The sequence below is a fragment of the Nuphar pumila genome, chromosome 4 (assembly GCF_984573655.1).
Source record: "Nuphar pumila chromosome 4, dmNupPumi1.hap1.1, whole genome shotgun sequence".
In the NCBI taxonomy this organism is placed as follows: Eukaryota; Viridiplantae; Streptophyta; class Magnoliopsida; order Nymphaeales; family Nymphaeaceae; genus Nuphar; species Nuphar pumila.
In genome coordinates this window covers 136,971,900-136,991,139 of record NC_143252.1, presented here as the reverse complement: position 1 = coordinate 136,991,139, position 19,240 = coordinate 136,971,900, and the positions used below count along the sequence as shown (strand labels likewise).

General features: G+C 38.7%; 1 protein-coding gene across 1 annotated transcript; it reads right to left on the bottom strand.

Annotated features, from left to right (window-relative positions):
* Positions 1-14,167: 14,167 nt before the first annotated feature.
* On the bottom strand, positions 14,168-16,213 carry LOC149841223 (protein DETOXIFICATION 48-like). Its single transcript, XM_090004712.1, has 2 exons — positions 16,062-16,213; positions 14,168-15,886 (listed from the first exon to the last, which is right to left on the bottom strand). Exons 1-2 carry the CDS (start codon positions 16,191-16,193, stop codon positions 14,444-14,446), a joined length of 1,575 nt encoding a protein of 524 aa, XP_089860838.1. The 5' UTR covers positions 16,194-16,213; the 3' UTR covers positions 14,168-14,443.
* Between the last annotated feature and the right edge of the window lie 3,027 nt (positions 16,214-19,240).

Sequence of the window (19,240 nt, the reverse complement as noted above, 5' to 3'; positions counted from 1 at the left end):
GAACATATGAACCATTCATATTAGCATCGCAAGCTTAATAGGTTTACTATACATCATCTCTAAATACAAGAAAGTGAGATAGAAATGAATGGTGGGCGGTTTGCAAGGTAAAGTCTAAACTATACCCTGAGTATGATCAGTTACAGGAAGACAAGATTGTTGAAGAGGGTGATTACTATCAATCAAATGATATGTATGACTTCTCTTATGATCACGATTTCACACATGATCTGCATGTCACATCTCCATTGTCCGATGACATACGTATGAAAGAATGTGATCCAAATGATATATCAAGTAGATGGACGCCCAATGAAGAAGAAGACAAAGAGGATGAAGAGGAGGAGAAGGAAGAAGAAGAATATAAAAGTCAAACAAGTGATGAGGAAGCATACACGAGCTAGTGAAATACATCTTGTAATACATACCACATCACTTTCTCATATGCTCTTATTTTTTTAGTTCAGAGACCATGCTAGTCATGGTTATAGTTAGTGGGATATTGGAGTGTGTTTGTTGTAGGTACATTTTTGACATTGTTGTGATATGAATGATTTGAATGTATTATCATGTTTGATGTGACTATATCCATGCTTGCATGAAGTTATTTTTTATTTGATTATGTATCTATGTTTATAGAATTGCATATCATGTTACATTTCATGCATACTTAGCATGTACATGCACAATTCATGCATAGTTATAAAACCGATTCATGTAGGACCTTTAAATCATTACATTTCATGCATATGTCATGTCCATGCTAAGATCAAGAGTTATGTAACTGATCCAAATAATATTTTTATTTATTAGAATATGGTTCATGGAGGTCACAGTGGTCGAACACCCAGTGGTAGCCAATCTCAGCCTTCGTCTTCACGTAATATTTTGATAGGTATATCATTTAAATAATTGTATACTTGATTAGTTTAAATATGTATTATGTGAATTTCTAACTCATTGTTCTGTAGATGATGTTTTGCCTACACATGACCTACTTACACCAGCTATTCATACACATCACAAGACAATGCCGGATGCAGGGTCTTATCAATCTCACACACGATGACACATTTAAATAGTGTATATCGATAGTCACTCGTAAGTATTTCATTGTCACTTGTCCAATACTTATCTTATAAATAGTGTATATCGATAGTTGATTGTTAATGTGTATCAATTCATGTACAGTGCGAGGTTCGAACCACAAGAAGTAATATGAGAAATTATGAAGTCACTAGTTTAACATCTTCCAGGATCGGTCGCTCAATGAAAAGAGTACCCGAAGGAGGTGTTGGAAAGATTATGATCTTCATTCATGGTATACAATCGTTTATCATATCTAATGTATTTTATATTTAATTTTTTGTTATAGTCATGTGTACTAACTTTCTGAAATTATTTGTAGGCTTTAAATCGCTTCGCGACTGCGAAGGAAAAGCAGGACGCAAGGCAGGTGTGGCAGAAGGTGGTTGTCAGTCGATTTGCCGACATGCTGCAAAATATGAAGACTGCAACAATAAAAGCATCTGGTGGGATAGATGATCCAATACAGTGGAAAGGTCATGACCCTTCTACTATCATGACAGATTATTGGGATGTAATGTGCGATAAGTGGGCGAGCCATAAATTTCAAAACCGCTCAGCAAAGGCAACACAAAACCGAGCAAAGATACTTGATTCTCATCTACACACAGGTGAATTTAGGACTTTTGGGACCCACCAAAAGAAAATAGTAACTCATCAATATATATATATATATATATATATATTGGCAAATTTATAAGTATTTTTGCTTACTTTTTTATTATTATTTTTTATAATTTAACCTTACAGGAAGCCAAAAAATGAGGCATTATGTCTTACAAGGATGTGTTTGTTGAAACACATAAACGTAAGAGCATGAAAGAGTTTGTATCAGAGAAGGCGAGAGCGACAACAGTATGTATTTATTGTATTAATAAACATAGTAATATATAAGTTACCACGAATTATATTGTCATAAACATTGTAATTATTAATTATTAATTATTAATTTATATTATAATCATTACTTTGTAGAAGAAATACGAGCAACAGATGGTAGAGCTATATAGTAATGACTCCACTCAGCATCCGCCTTTTGATCCTGCAGCATGAGTTACTGCAACCGGTGAACCCAAAAAGAGTTGTGTGTTGAGGTTTATGAGTAACATGAACACCACACCAGTTGTTGCCTCCTGCAGCCAGGGCTCTCAGAGTTCTCCCGCTAGCATCAACTCCCACCATCCGATTGACTCTGCTGTATCTTGGGATGGTGTCTGCTAGTTTCTTCAGGATACAATGTGTAACTTTTTACATGAAGTCATTCCCAACCTTGTCCATAATAAGTTGTGCAACTTTTTCCAAGACAAGAGAACTTTGTCTGCATTCAACATGAGCTCTGGTGCCCCTCAAGTATAAAGTTTCATGTCATTTATTTCATGTCGTTAGATTTCAAGCTAGTATATACATGATTGAATACATATATGCATGATTGAATCACTATAAATTTTTATTGATAACATTAGAACACATGTTTGCATGATTGAATCACTATGCAAGTTTTTTGACAACCTTAGAACACATATAAGCATGATTTTGTCACTATGAAAGTTATTTGACTGCCTTATAACACATATATGCATGATTGAATCACTATAAAAGTTTTTTAACAACCTTAGAACAAATATAAGCATGATTTCATCACTCTGGAAGTTATTTGACTGCCTTATAACAATATATGCATGATTGAATCACTATGAAAGTTTTTTGACAACCTTAGAATACATATAACATGATTTCATCACTATGAAAGTTATTTGACTGCCTTATAACACATATATGCATGATTGAATCACTATGAAAGTTTTTTGACAACCTTAGAACACATATAAGCATGATTTCATCACTATGAAAGTTTTTTTATTGCCTTATAACACATATATGCATGATTGAATCATTATGAAAGCTTTTTGACAACCTTAGAACACATATAAGCATGATTTTATCACTATAAAAATTTTTTGACTGCCTTATAACACATATATGCGTGATTGAATCACTATGAAAGTTTTTTGACAGCCTTAGAACACATATAAGCATGATTTCATCACTATTAAAGTTATTTGACTGCCTTATAATACATATATGTATGATTGAATGACTATGAAGTTTTTTGACAACCTTAGAACACATATAAGCATGATTTCATCACTATGAAAGTTATTTGACTACCTTATAACACATATATGCATGATTGAATCACTATGAAAGTTTTTTGACAACCTTAGAACACATATAAGCATGATTTCATCACTATGAAAGTTATTTGATTGCCTTATAATACATATATGCATGATTGAATTACTATAAAAATTTTTTGACAACCTTAGAACACATATAAGCATGATTTCATCACTATGAAAGTTATTTGACTGCCTTATAACACATATATGCGTGATTGAATCACTATGAAAGTTTTTTGACAACCTTAAAATACATATAAGCATGATTTTATCACTATAAAAAAAATTTGACTGCCTTGTAACACGCATATGCATGATTAAATTACTGTGAAAGTTTTTTAACAACCTTAGAACACATATACGCATAATTTCATCACTATGAAATTTTTTTTACTGCCTTATAACACATATATGCATGATTGAATCACTGTGAAAGTTGTTTGACAACCCTATAACACATATAAGCATGATTTCATCACTATGAAAGTTATTTGACTACCTTATAACACATATATGCATGATTGTGATACACAACACATTTATTTGATAGCCTTATAAACCATATATGCATGCTTGAATCACTATGACATTTTTTTGACAACCTTACAACATATGTTTGCATGATTGAATCACTATGATTTTTTTTTGTCAGCCTTAGAACACATATCTGAATTATGTTAATGTCCTTCACTTTATTGTTAGTCTATGTGTCATTCAGTCATGTTACTTTGATTGCCTTAGATTATGTGCATTGCATATAATTTATTTCATTATATTTTGTTTATCAATACTAACATTTTGATTCTCTTGTAGGATGCTAGAGACAATGAAGATGATGATGCTTTGAATCTTGGCGATGATTAGATTCATGTGCTGAATTTGTTTCACATACTTGTTGTTTCAAACGAAACTCTTTGTATATGTTCACTTGTAACTACTTAGAACTTGGCGAGGATTATAGTGGGTTGTTAAATTTGTTTTACTTATAACTTGTGTTAAATTTGTTTCACCTGCATTGTATATGTATTTTTTATGTTTACTTTGTTTTTTATACACAGGTTATATAAATTGTATTAACGAGAAAATTTTTCTCAATATTTATATTTCAAATAAATTTTTTAATTTTTTTTTAAATTTTTTGTAATAGATTAGTGACTGACAATATTTGTCGCTAATATCCATCACCAATTTAGCGATGGATTAGGGATGGATATTTATCTGTCTCAAAAACTGAATCAGCCGATATTTTGCGACGAAATGTAATCCATTGCTAATTCGCCGTTAAATTGGTCACGGATATTAGAGACGGATACATATTCATCGTTAAATTTTAGCGACGGATTATCGATGGATATGTATCTATCGCAAAACCAAATCAGTCCTTATTTAGCGACAAATTAATGATGGATCATAACATTCGCTAATCCATCGTGAATTAGCAACGTAAATAATGACATATCACTTTTGTCACTAATTAGCGATCAAAAAATTACAACGGATTCTATCCATCGCTAAGTCATCGCCAATCCGTCGCTAAACGGATTGGCAACGGATTTACGATGGATTATCATTGGATAGCATATGTCGCTAATCCGCAGAATTCTTGTGGTGTTAGATGCAAATGATATGTACATTACATGGCTATGAGAGGTTTTGTGCAAGATCCTACTTGTCCATTACCAATTTCTCATTGTCAAGTGTAATCTATATATGACCCATATTTGGAATTAGCATAAAGTTTATCTTACTTTGAAAATTTATCAAAGAAAGTATAGGTTTTTGGGATTAGAAACCCTTATTTATACATACACGAGAGGCATAGGAGTTGAGGGTTGAGATTATGATACAATTTCTAGTCTTTATCATTTCTTGTTATTTCTTAACTTTTCTATGTAATAAAGTTTTGAGTTATTTTTAGTTAGTTTCACTACAAAATACAGCTATAGCCTCAGTCAAAAACTGCCTTTATAGCCTGTGCAAATGCCACTGTTGGCAAACAGCAGCAGTTTACCAATGGCGGCTGTAGGTGCTGTCGCTGTTGGAAACAGTGGCAAGTACAACTGCCACTGTAGGTACCCTGTAGCAGCAGTTCATAATTGCCGTTGTTACCTTACAGTGGCAATCTGCAACTGCCACTATAGGTCCTACTTGAGGCCCCATTTGGATTTCACTGGTACCAACAGCGACAGTTTAAACTGCTACTGTAGGTACCCTATAGCAACTCTTACAAACTGCCACTGTTGAGTACTCAGCATCAAACAAACAGTGGCAGTTTGTAACTATTTCCAACTTACACATTTTTTTTAAATAATTGGCTGTAAAAAATATAATACATAAAAAAAAACACAAAAACATAACATAAAATTAATTGACTGCAAGTGTCCATCTTGGTTTGCAATAACAACTAACAAGTATGACATAAATTCTAATTATATTATGGAAATGATGAGACGTCTAACATCACAGGCATACACAAAGAATAAGCACCAACCCTGCTGCTTCATGTCCATATAGTAAAAGTTCTGAACCGATATTGTATACGTATGCTTGTGAAAGTTCCTGCTGGTGAACCTTTCTCCTGATCAAAGAGAAATAGAGGAAGGCCTTCTGATTTTTTTCTTTTAATAAGCTAAAAGCCTTCTGTTTCAATGGTAGAGAAAACGACAACCTGTTGTTGCAACCATAAATCAGCAATGAATACGCATAGACCATTGTAGAAAAGAACATAACCATTTGTTACCTCAAAAATAATGAAAAAAAAAATCGATAAGAAAAAGCCTCATGCAAAAACAGGGTTACCTCTGTATACGAGAGAGAAAGTGAGAGAGGGACAGAGATGATCACCTGTTTGATCAGTGGACGATGGGCCTTTTTATCATATGGAGCCACAAGTTAGGATGGCCCTAAATCACAGAGAGAGGATCGATTCAAGAGAGGAAGCCACGAACAGAGAGGAAACCACGAGCAAAGAGGAAGCCACGAGCAGAGAGAGGAAGCCACTAGTTACTAGATTCCAGAGGGACGCCCAAAATCGATTTCAGTTTAGCGCCAAAATGAAGAGGGGGCGCGGGAAGGGTGAGGGAAGGATGCAGCGGAAGTTGAAACTGCGTCTGTAGGAGGTCGCCAAAACAGGGAGCAGGAAGGGAAAAGTGAGGAGCGGGGGGCGAAAAAACTCCAACCTTCAGCGGAAGTTGAAACTGCCTCTGTAGGTACATAATCCCAACAGCGGCACCCGCTGTTGGATTGTCGCTGTTTCCCATTTTTGTTGTGTTTGTAGGGATTTTTTTTTTTTTTTGCAGAATCAAAAGATCGAAAAATATATACATGATAGATTGTACCGTGTTGAATGCTAGTTTTTTAAACCGGTAATGTGTGAGAGCTAAACCCTAGATTATATGGGCACCACCCTTGGAATGCGGTATCCATACCCTAAACTACCAAAGATTAAGGTGGTCGTCCTATGGCAGGGGACATGACATATCTTGAATCGGATCTCTAAGAAATTGACATGGTTGTACTTAGTCTTGGTTTCACATATTGGTTTGATTTGTGATTGGTGATTTCTCATCACCTTTTTATAAGGCTGTCAACGGGTCCATTTTGTACGGGGTACCCGACCCAAACATGGTTTTCTGGGTATTGGCATGGAAAGTGCTGACCCGAATAATATTCAGGTCAACCTGAACCCGATCCAGGGTACCTGACCTGACCCGACCCAAGTATTTTATATGTACTTTAAATGAAAATAATTTTTTAAAATATGTGAGTCTGGTATGGGATTTTATTTTCATGACCCGATAGAACCCGAACCAGTACCAAACCCAAAACTGGTTAATACTTATATTGGCTGGTCCGAGTCAACCCTAACCTGGCCCTGATCCGACCCACTGACAGCCTTACCTTTTTACTCCATTGAAATCATATTACAGTATCAGCTTGTCCATACGTCCAGGACCCACAAGAAAACTGAAATGGCAAAAAAATCTTCATCAAATACTATTTATCAAGATTTAGACATTAAGATTCTCACCGTTGCTAATTGAGAAAGAGAGGGGTTCTCAAGTGTTTCCTATTTTATTATTATTATTATTATTATTATTATAACAATTTTATTATGACAATTAAGAGGGAGAGAGGGAGTTATATTGGAAACCCGGTAGTTTGTTCAAATATTATAATATACCATGTATCAATTTTTTTGTTTGAAACTACACAGAGAATGGTCAAACAAATTTTTAATTACACAGTCAAAATACATGATAAGTATGCCATTTTTAAAAACATAATGAAGCATTTAATTTTTTGCACCTAATACCCTCATTTCTGCTTTTATAATATTTAGAATTAGGATAGGATTTAGGATATGATTCTTTCTTAAAAAAAAAGAACAAGTATTCTACTCTACATTATTTGAATGTGAATTATATCAAGACCTACTTTTTTAACCTAACCTCCATAACTGCAGGCTGATGACCCTCCAAATTTCACTTGTACATTATGGGAAAGCTACGTTGTGAGTTTTGTTATTCCCTTTTTTTAGTAGGGGTGGGCAACGGTTTGGGCAGCCCAATGGGCTAAGCTGACCCGACCTGCCATGAGTCAGGTTTGGGTCAAGGTTTTAGGTTTGGGCTTGTTAGCTATCGGGCCGAAACACATCCCATTATATACGTGGGCTGGGCCTGTGTCAGCCAATGGGTTATTGGGCCAGCCCGATAAGCTTGAGCTATTTTTAAATTTTAAATTTTTAATAATATAAATATTAAAAAAATAATTAATTACATAATAATGTGGTAATTAATATCATTTTACGTAATTAATTACATTGATTTTATGAAAACTAGAAAGATAATTAGTTGGGTACACCGAAACTTGTTAATTATTTATTATTTATCTAATTAGTTGACGGCCTTCTTCACATTAGCCTATTGGGTCAATGGGTCGGGTCATAGGCTACTTTTCAAATCCGAATCCATAAAAAACCGGGCCAAAACCCGGCCTATTAATAATTGGCCCGCACTTAAAGACCGGTGAGCTGAGTTATAAATGAGCCCAAGCTGGCCAGATGCCCACCCCTACTTTTGAGTAGAGTAGAGGACAAAGGAGATGAGAGTGAACAAAATGGCATGAGTCATTGTAGTGACAACAGTAGATTTGGCTCCCCCAACAACCAACTAATGCCTGAAACACCCCACATTGCCCTCAATCAAAGCATTCTTGTCAGGTCAATATGCTTTGGACAAACCTCATTTGGGGCCCTCCCAACCCAACGAGAGGATAGCGTCGTTAATTGTATGCTCATTTTTGTTTACTGCAATCAGTGCTCTACATCTCACTTCCCTCTAAACACCCAACACTCCAAACCTTTTAGATTTTTATGAATTTATAACTCCAAAAAACCGCACCCGACACAAAGACATGATCACGCTGGTTCAGCCTGCCATACTTACGATCGTTGTGCCCTTGATGCCGATGCCTATGCTCGGCATTGGCCACACAAAAAAAAAGTTGTCCACTATCTCTTTTTTTTTTTTTTTAAATTTGGTCATGTATGTGTGTCTCATTCTCCTCACAGTTTCATAATTGAGAGGGTCAAAATATTGTTCGAGTGCCTACAGGTCAGGTTTTGTTTGGTAGATCAAGGGGTACTATACTGGCAGCAGAGCTGGTCCACTTCCACCAAATCCCACCAAATTCGTGCATGCATGCGCACGTGAATGTATGTGTCCAGGTGCATGTGCATGTACAGTACTGGCCAATAAAAAAGGCTTGCACCATCCACCTTTACGGTGGACAGGACAGGGACCTGCACCTTAATTGAGTCAGGAACACAGGGCAAATTCCTAGACCAATCACCATATATGTACAAGCATGACAGACAGCATGATGTGGGGCTCGTTTGGGAGGAGCATGCATGTGAAGGGCCATTCTCATTGGCCCAGGAAAACTTTTTGTTTGGGTGATTTTTTTTATATAGACCCATCCTTTTACATGAAATTCCATAGCAAGTATCACTTTTTCTGAAATTCTTGACATAGTCCGTAGTAGGATGAAGTAGAGGGTACTTTTAAGTCACACTAGCCAAACCCGTCCTTGGAAGGTGTCCTTATAAGAAAATCGTGATTAATCGGCAAAAAAAAAATAAGCCAGCCTCAGCGTTTAAATTCTTCAGCAACTCGTGATTAATCGGTATGATTAAAAATAATGATTAATAAGAAAAAAAGCATCATATGCGATGGAAGAAACCAAATATCAGCAGAAAACAATGCATAATCCATTTCAAACAATACAAATAAGCACTAATTGCACTAATTTATCAGTGGACAGGAAATCAAAGCAAAAATGTATTCAACTTGTCAATCAGTAAAAGAAATACAAGTGAATAAAGAGAACCTTGTGGAAAAGATCTTCAATTTCCCACTCTCGGATATCACCTAGCAGATTTCCAACATATATTGTTCGAGATGAACGACCACTCATTGTCGCTTCAGGGGAAAAATATTCAATACTATGTATCTGCAACAAAGAAAGAAAAATCTTAACCAAAGATCAATAAAGACTGGTAAACATAAGATATCGTAGAAAAACGAAAAGGTGTTAATGATTCAGTATTGCAACATTCTGAACTGTCTTTTCTACAAGATAAACCAAACTGAAACCTAAACTATAAAATCAAACCAAGAGCAATCTTTGATGTGGGTAATGCTCCACAAGCTCCAGTGCTAACCCTAGACGACGGCAGCGGCACAGGGCGGCGACAGAGATGGACTGAGGGAAGAAGGAAGGAAGGAGAGAGAGATGGCGTCGGCCAATGGTGGTCGGCGACGGCCTGGCTCCAACGAGAAATTCAGGGAAAGAGGCGACGGCTCAGACCCATAAAACATAGGGTTAGGGTTTAATTTTTTATTCAGGGTTTTTTAGTAATATGGGGTGGGGCAGGGCGGGGGAAAAGTGTTGGTCCATCCCCGCACGGGGATGAATTTTAACCTTCTTCCCCACCTCCATCCCCGTTTCATGCCCTCCATCCCCGGTCCAAACGGGGCGGGCCCCCACTTTCCCTCGGTCCACTGTCATCCCTAACCACAACCTTAAAGCGCTTCAATTTAAAATGAAGATTTTTCTGAGATTTTTCAACTTTTAAAGATCTCTCTGAGAAATATCTTTGCAGAGAAAATACCTTAACGATATAAGTCACTATAATATAAATACACTCCATAATCACTTCCCCTTCAACCATCATGCTCTTCTTACGGAAGTTTCCTCCCCAGCAAAGAGAGCATCATCTACACATAAGGCTGCCACATGGGGGCGGCTGTAGTTCCGATAGGGGTCCACCTAACCCCAGCTTGCCTTTAAAAAAAACAAAACAAAGAGAGCATCATATACACATAAACTAGATCACTCTCATTGGCAAATTTACAAACAAATAATGGGTATATATGTTACCTTCATGACTGCTGTCAATGAAACCCAACCTTCTTCTGTAAATTGTAAAAAATGAAACATAACATAGAAAGATCTCCACTTTTACAGCCCTAAAACGTCACGAATCAACCGAAAAGACAACAGAAATAACTTCTTAAATAAACAAATCAATCAGAAATGAGAAAAAACATGATATTGCTTTGTAGGGATCATATTTTCCAAACTTCAGAAACCAAAACAGAATCATGCAGGTAAAAATGGCAGATTTCACGCTCAATCAGCAATTTTGCATAAAGGTTCGATTCTCATGGGCATCGTCCCTCTGCACAAGCCAATGCGTATCATAGGCTCTGGGGCAGGGGTCCTAACCTAAGGAGAGGGTGGTGTATGTTCCCCGTGGAACACGGGGCCGCGTGTTCGGGGGTTCGAATGAGTGCCACGTTGGCACTCATTAGTCAGTTTGGGTGTGTACGAAGGAATATTGTGGATCCCAAGATATTCCTCCGTGGAACACGCGGCCCTGTGTTCGCGGGGGGAACATACAACCTGCTCGCTAACCTAAGAGTTTTATGCTGCCGGCACGACAACCATAGGTATGAAAGGCTGAGCCAGCGCGACCAGGTCTTGTAACAATTTTTCATGATTTTTTTTTTCTTTTTTAAAGAAAATAATGCATATCAAGGGCGACTCCCCATAAATCATGATTTTTACCCTTCTATTGCTCGCCAAGTAGACGCTGAGGCGATTCCTGGCCGATTTTTTTGGGGTGAAGGATAAAACAGGTCCTTATTTTACCATTGTCAGAACAAACCTAGTATCAGGAGTTTGAGAAAAGACGGTCAGTGACATAAAATTTTATATAAAAGTTAGGTCGGAATCAGAAAATCACTTTTTTTATTTAATTTCTTTGTCCTTTTGGTTTTTAATTCCTGGATTGCAGCAGCAAAATTAGCCCATGCTTTATAGCAGTTGGAGATGCACATCATCATCCCTTTGGACCAATGTTGTCAGTATCGGTATCGGCCCCAACGATTCAGGTGAATCGGCCGATAATCGATTCTCAAGTGAATTGTTCTGAATCCGCTATAAAATAATTAAAAATTATTTTGTGTCAATCAAAACATGTTAAAAAGTATTTTAAAAAACAATTTTAAGCATTTTTTTATATTTATTAAAATAGCCTATTTAGGTTAGTATCATATCAATTTTCTGCCGATATGATACGTGTCAGCCGATTCATTCACGCCGATACTGACAACATTGCTTTGGACATATGGATGTGGTAAGGTCAAAATGGTTAATGGGAAAGCAAGAGTGCATTTGGATACATGAGGGGAAAGGGTGTTAGGAGTGTAGGAGGAAATTTGGACAAGTCACTCCCAATCAAACTCTCTTTCCACACCCCTTGTTTGTATACAGGGGTTGTTGGATAACTGTGTCAGAATTATACACCTACACCTGACCCAGCTTGTTTAATTTGTCAAAAGGTGAGACTAGTGGGACATTGACCAAGTCTCTCTCTAGTTTGACATTGACCAAGTCTCTCTCTCTCTCTCCATGGGCTTCAGGTGCCTGGCTTGAGATGGACAGAGCTTGATTGACTTGGGCCTGTTCCATGCTGAGCGAGTCCACTCGGGCCTGGCTTTCGAGCCCTTGAGGGTCCAACCTGACCCAGTGTCCACCCCTACTGCCTTTCATTCCCTTCCATTTCCATCCAAATGCACTCAATCGTTTAACTTTAACAATCTGTCCCATGTTATGCACAAGGGCTCGCTACATATGGTAGGAGCCATTAGTGAAAGTCACCAAGTTGAAGAGACATCACAAGTTAGAAACCCATGGGTGGGCCCCACGAGAACAAAGCTGAGTTTATAACTTCCTGGTAGGCAAGGAGGACTTGGGGTTTTATGCCAATGAGCTCATGAGTGTGGTTTTCCCCAATTATGTGAAAAAAATAAGTTAAGTTGTCTCAAAAGATGCTTGACATTCTTCATCTCAAACAAACTCGATGCTCTTTCCCATGAGTCTATTGAAAGGTTCACACCTAGTGGTTAGGTTGAACATAAATCTTTTAATTGTCTAAATTTTTTCTTTGAATTGCTTGAGGTTGGTGGACAGAGGCACATTAATGATGCCTTATTTTAGCAAGAGAGAGAGAGAGAGAGAGAGAGAGAGAGAGAGAGTTCCTAAGCCTAACCAAACCTGACAGACTGGACCAAACTTAGCTTAACTGGGCCTCAACCTTGCTATTCCTTTGTGTGCTTTTGGTTATTTTTGACAAACAAACAGCTTCAAGAATCTCATGTTAGTGCCATGTACGAATCACGTTTCATCTCCAGAACGGATGCGGTGGATATGCTGCTAGCTCCACCATCATGATGGACCCAGCATCCAGTCTTTGCTCTTCTCATATAAACCACAAAAGAGGTGCACATCTAAGGGGAAATTTTATGTGTATAATCTTATAAAATGTAGATTAAATAAGGGGCCTGTGGGCTCCATAACTGTCATCTGGTGTTGGTCCATATCTTCTATTTTAGTTTATCATGGACAGTCATGTCATGGTGGGACCATCTCAGCCATATACTATTTCCTTTTCAGAAATATATAATTGCAAGGCTTTTTCTCTCGCTACAAGGAAAAAGAGCTCAGACGCATTAGATCAGTTATCAACAATAGTTATTATGTTAATTTTTTTTTATTTGAAAGTTGAAACCTCCATGGTTTTTTTATTAACAATAACGGTTTTTGTACATTCAAAATTAATAGATTAAAATACAAGGAGTTAATAGGTCAATAAGACTCTGTTTCTTGCTCAAGTCAAGTTGTCAAGATTCGACAGTACCAACGTCCCAATCAGGATGATTTCTTCACCTGATACACTCACAATCCAATATTGTCAACTTCGATGCAACTGGCCCATGATTTCTTGCCTTCCCTTAAGGCCGACAGTGCATTGAAAGCAAATCCATTTATCACATAACCATATATATATATATATATATATATATATATATATATATATATATAAACTAAAATATGTAAACTAGTACGAACCACGATTTTCATAGGTTTTTTTGCAAATCTAACCTTACAGATGCATTCAGCGTGATTCTTTTGCTTGGAATCGATTTTTGGATCATGTAATCGGATCAAGAAATGTGCATAGAGAGAGAGAGGTAACAAAAATTAACTATTGCATGCAAGACGACAATCAAGAATGAATTGCAATAACGTCATATTCACATTTATGTGCATTACAAATCCAAACGGACAAAGGGATAATGTTGGTGAAATGCATATATATATATATATATATATATATATATATATATATATATATATATAAAACCTAAGACCCTTGGCTCGCATCATGAATGCTTTATTGAAGAAAGGTAAGCAAAAATGAAACAATACCAAAGAGAGGAAATTAATTAACCCCATAGTTAAAATCCGAATTGATTAAAAAAGGAGCCACGTCGTTTGAATGAAAGTGCAATGAAGCTCAATGAGATTTTACATTCACTAGAAGAAATCTTCACAAATGAATTACATGGAAGACTTTTTGAAACAATCAAGGAAAACAAAACCTTTTTCATATGAAGGAAAAGAAAACAAAAACAAAAACCTCTTTGCCGGCAAGCTCGTGTCCTCAAAATAATGACAGTCCTCTCCCCTCGATCTGCTCTTGTTCCTTGAGGAAAAGCAAAGGGGTTTTGGTGATATCTTTGCCTTTTTTTGGAGAATTGGGGGATTCACTTGTTTGGTTGCACCACCTTGATGGAAATGAAAGGCTCCTTCTCAAGCACCTCACCTACTTCAACTTCATAGGATGTCTGGCCCACCTTCCTTGTGTTCCCCCCAGTCAATTCCTGAGCCCTGCTGGCCTGCAAGGCCCAATCAGTCTTGGCTAGGGCACACATCATGAATAGGGCACATGACCCTTGAGCTGCCAACAAGCCCAACCACAGCCCCAAGAACCCCAAGTTGGCCACAAACCCCAGAAGCAAGGCCACAGGCATCCCGATGACATAGAATGACCCTAGGTTGATGTGTGCTCCAAGGGAAGGCCTAGCACTGCCTCTAAGAACCCCACACCCCGTGGTTTGGGGACAATTCCCCAACTCACAGAGACCAACAAGGGGCATGGCCCTAGCGGTCAAGGAAACAATACCTCTGTCGCTAGTGAACACCCAACCCCACACGTTCCTCAACGTTGCAGTAAAGGTCATGGCCATGAACCCCGTCATGAATGCACAACAGACGGCCACCAACATGGCCGCCTTGGCTCTATTTGGCCTATTGGCACCCAACTCATTCCCAATTCTGGTAGAAACCGCTAAACTTAGTGAGGAGGGGAAGATGTAGACAAGGGAGGTGGTCTGCAGGAGGATGCCCATAGTGGCCACAGCATCACTGGCGTTGGAAAGTAGGCCCGAGAATATTATCATCAGCTCATACCACCACCACTCTAGACAAACCGACACGCAACTTGGTATGGCTAAACTTAGCAAGGGCTTCCACTCCTTGAGGCACTCTAGGGACCAACCCTCCCACGACCTGTTATAGACCCCACAGAACCATAGGTACACCAAAAGGGAGGCCACCAAGTTGAAGTCAGTGACCACCATGGATAGGGCTACCCCTCTAACCCCCAACCCCATATAGAGGACAAGAAAGAAATTTATGGGGATGTGGAGGACCAGTGCCAAGGAGGCACTCAGGGTCAGTGGGCGGGTGATGCCTTGTGTCCTCAGGTAGATTCTCAAGGGGTGCAGAAGGGCTTGGAAGAAGAGGTCAGGGAGGGAAAAGGCAAGGTAAGTGGATGCTACGGATGTGATGATTGGATCCTGGCCACACAATAGGAGGATGGGCTTCATCTGCAGCCATAGCATGGAGATGGGGAGGCAGGCCACCAGCAGTATCAAGATGGTGCGCTGGAGGGTGAGGCACATGAGTGAGTATTTCTTGGCACCAAATGCTTGTGATGAGATGGGTTCCATGCCCAAAGCGAGACCAGAGAGTATGGAGTAGCCTGTGATGTTGGCAAACCCAATGGAGAGAGACCCACCTGCCAATTCATGCTTCCCTAACCTGCCCAAGAACAGCATGGACACAGCAGCTCTCCCATAGAAAATAAGGCCCATTATGACCATAGGCCCTCCAATCCTGCACATCTCTTTCATCTCCTCAACAACCTAATATAAAATTTAAAAAGAATAAAGCTTATATATATATCCCATGTAAAGCACACAACTTTCATAAACAGAAGATACAAAGAAAAGGAAATGACAACGAGATGAATGTGTGTGTGTGTATAGATATATGTGTGTTTATGTTGGAACTGAAAGTAGGATCGGTATATATATATACCTCAGAAATGGAAGGCCAGCTTTTGAGGCGACCTTGGTCATGACCTGCAAGTCTGAGGTAGGCAAGAATCATGAATGAAGGTGGCGCTGCTCTCAGAGGAAGGCCGTCGGAAATGGAAAAACCACAATCCATCCTCCAATATTTACACTCATTTATCTCTTCTTTTCCTTCCCTGCAATCCCCCCCTTTCCCCTGATTTATACTCTCGCAGACAAAAGCGTGCCAGGTCCGACTCACGCAACACTACAAACTCCATGTAGTCCCCACACACAGGGCACAGACTCTCTCTCTCTCTCTCTCTCTCTGCCCATTAAGAAGGCGACGATACTGGATCGCTTTTGTAATATTTAATTACAAAGAAACGTTGTGTAAATACAATATTCAGGAGTTTGGGGAAACCGGGCACCTTCGAGAATCTCTCTTAAAATGGGTAAACTCTAATCTCATTTGAATATTCATAATAAGCTAGAAAGGTCTACGACGCAACTTCCTGAAAATGGAAAGGTTCATGAGCTCACAAGTGAGAGGAATCACCTTCCAAATTGTAATATAAATGAGAAAAAAAAAAGAGAGAAAGACCAAACTCAAATGCATCCAATGCCAATATAAAATAGCGTTATGTCGTGTCAAACTTCATGTGTGTTCATGCATTTTGATCACACCCACACGCCTCCATCGGTGCTCAAGGGTGAATATAACTTGTCCACTTTATTAGTTATTAGCATGAGCTCATCCCCATCCCCTTGTGCGCATGAGAGAGAGAGAGAGCGTGTTCATGCATTTGATCAAACCCCCAACTCAACCTAATGACCAAGGGAAAGGCAACTAGACCACTTATTAGGTTTAGGGTTGTCAACGGGTCGGGTTTGGTTTGGACCAGGTGAAACCAGACCTGGCCCCAATTTTCAGGTATGGTATCGAGTTTGATACTTGGGTCTAATCGGACCCACCATAAGAGAAATCATTCCTGGTCCGATCAAAACTACATGAACAAGACCCGGGGCATACTTGGTAAAACAATATTTATTATTATTTTTACATTAAAAAATTGTTGGTCTTAATCGAAACTCGGGTAATTCGGATATAAAATTTCACAAACTATACCCAGGTCTATGCATGAATCGGACCTTCTAGTTCCAACCTGAATCTTAATCGGATTTTCTTATTTATCCAGTTAAACCATCCCGTTAACACCCCTAATTAGGATTAGCTTATCCTTACACCATTGTGCTCAATTGACATTAATTGGGCTGCCAGTGGACTGAGAGAAATGGGACTCCGCCCCGCCTCGCCCGTTTGGACCGAGAATGGAGGACATGAAACCGGGATGGAGGCATGGATGGACTTGCGCTTTTTCCCGCTCTGCCCCATCCCCATCATGATCCCCACCTTGCCCCTCCCCTCCCCTATCCTTCTTTAGAGATGGCAATGGACCAAGTAAAAAAGGGACCCTGCCCCACCTCGCCCCATTGGGATCGAGGATGGAGGACATGAAATGGGAATAAAGGCTGGGATGAAGGTTAAAATTCAAACCTGTGAGGGAATGGAGGTCCGGATTTTGAGACGGGGCGGGGGTTAGAGACCTTGTCCCCCGCCCCGGCCCAATTGCCATCCCGAATTGAGAGAGAGAGAGAGAGGCTTGCGGGCCAAAATAAGCACGAGGAAAAAACAAGCAGTACGACCCGTCTAAAATGGGGGTGGGACCCACAGTCCTGTTGTCAAAACTGCAGGTTCCAAGGTAGGAGAGAGGTGTGTGTGTGTGTGTGTGCCCTCTTTCACGTTTTTATGGTCACGAGACGCGAGCCATCTGGCGTTATCGTTTCTTCCCATATCCAGTTTTTTACTTTTGGACATCCCATGCCCTTTGGCATAATGTATAAGCGCAGAAGCAGTTGGAGGGTATTTTTGTCATTTCTTGGCATCTAAAGCTACGGAAGGTGCAACGTCCGTACTCAGATACCTAGACATCTCGGAGTTTCATTACATGCATTTTATCGTTGCCTCATGTCGGACTGCGACGAGTCGAGCTGTGGGACGGGTCTCGAGTCCGGCTTGAGCCAATGAGGGGGGTCCATGCTTGACCGAGTGGCACTCTCTTACCATATAATTTGACGGGTGCAGATCCTTGGGTAAGATTTGGTCAACATGACCTGTCTCTATGAGTCATATTGGAGGCTTAGAACCCACAAATGCTCTCTCTCTCTCTCTCTCTCTCTCTCTCTCTATATATATATATATATATATATATATATATATATATATATATATATATATATATACAAAGGCGTAGCTGGGGCCTCCAGAAACAGTTAAATTAATTTCTTTTTTTTAAAAGCCCAGTCCTAGCCCATCCCTGATTCCATATGAAATAGATTTTTATCCATTTTTTGTAGCCCAGGTCGTCCTAGCCTAGCCCTGACTGCAGCAAATAGTTTGATTTGTCCATATCAAATAGATTTTTATTAATAATTGTAGCCATTTTTTATTTTATCTCAAAAAAAAAAATTAGGGGCGCTACTCCCGAATCCCTGACTATCACACAATTTTTTTTTTTTTGCTACACCCCTGTTCCCCCCCCCCCCCTCACATGAATCCTAGCTACGCCACTATATATATATATATATATATATATATATATATATATATATATATATATATGGCAATGGGTAGGTGCCTGATATTTTTTAACCTACCACGTGCTTACCGAGCTTGGATAAGGGTTTTCATGTTGTTTTTCAAGAATCTGACACTACATATGTGTTCTACACGATTGATTTTATGTTTTTTTGGAAAACACACTTGGATTATGTTTTTTTGGATTATGTTTTTTTGGAAAAAAAATATGATATTTAAGCAATGAGTATATTTTTAAAAATTGTAGACTGCTGATTTTTTAATGTTATAAAAACTTTAGTGTTAGAATCGAATCCAAAGGTAGATTCTCACAAAATCAAGCATGTAGATCACATCCGTACGGTCAGATTTTAGAAAAAATAAAAACAATCTTTCCAAAGCTCATTAAGCACACATTAGGCACAAAAATTGTTAGGCACCCACCTATTATTCTATATATAGGAAAACTGAAATATGTAAACCAGCAAAATACATAAACTAGTATGAACCAAGATTTTTATAGGGTTTTGTACAAATGTAACTCTATAGTTGCATTTGACGTGATC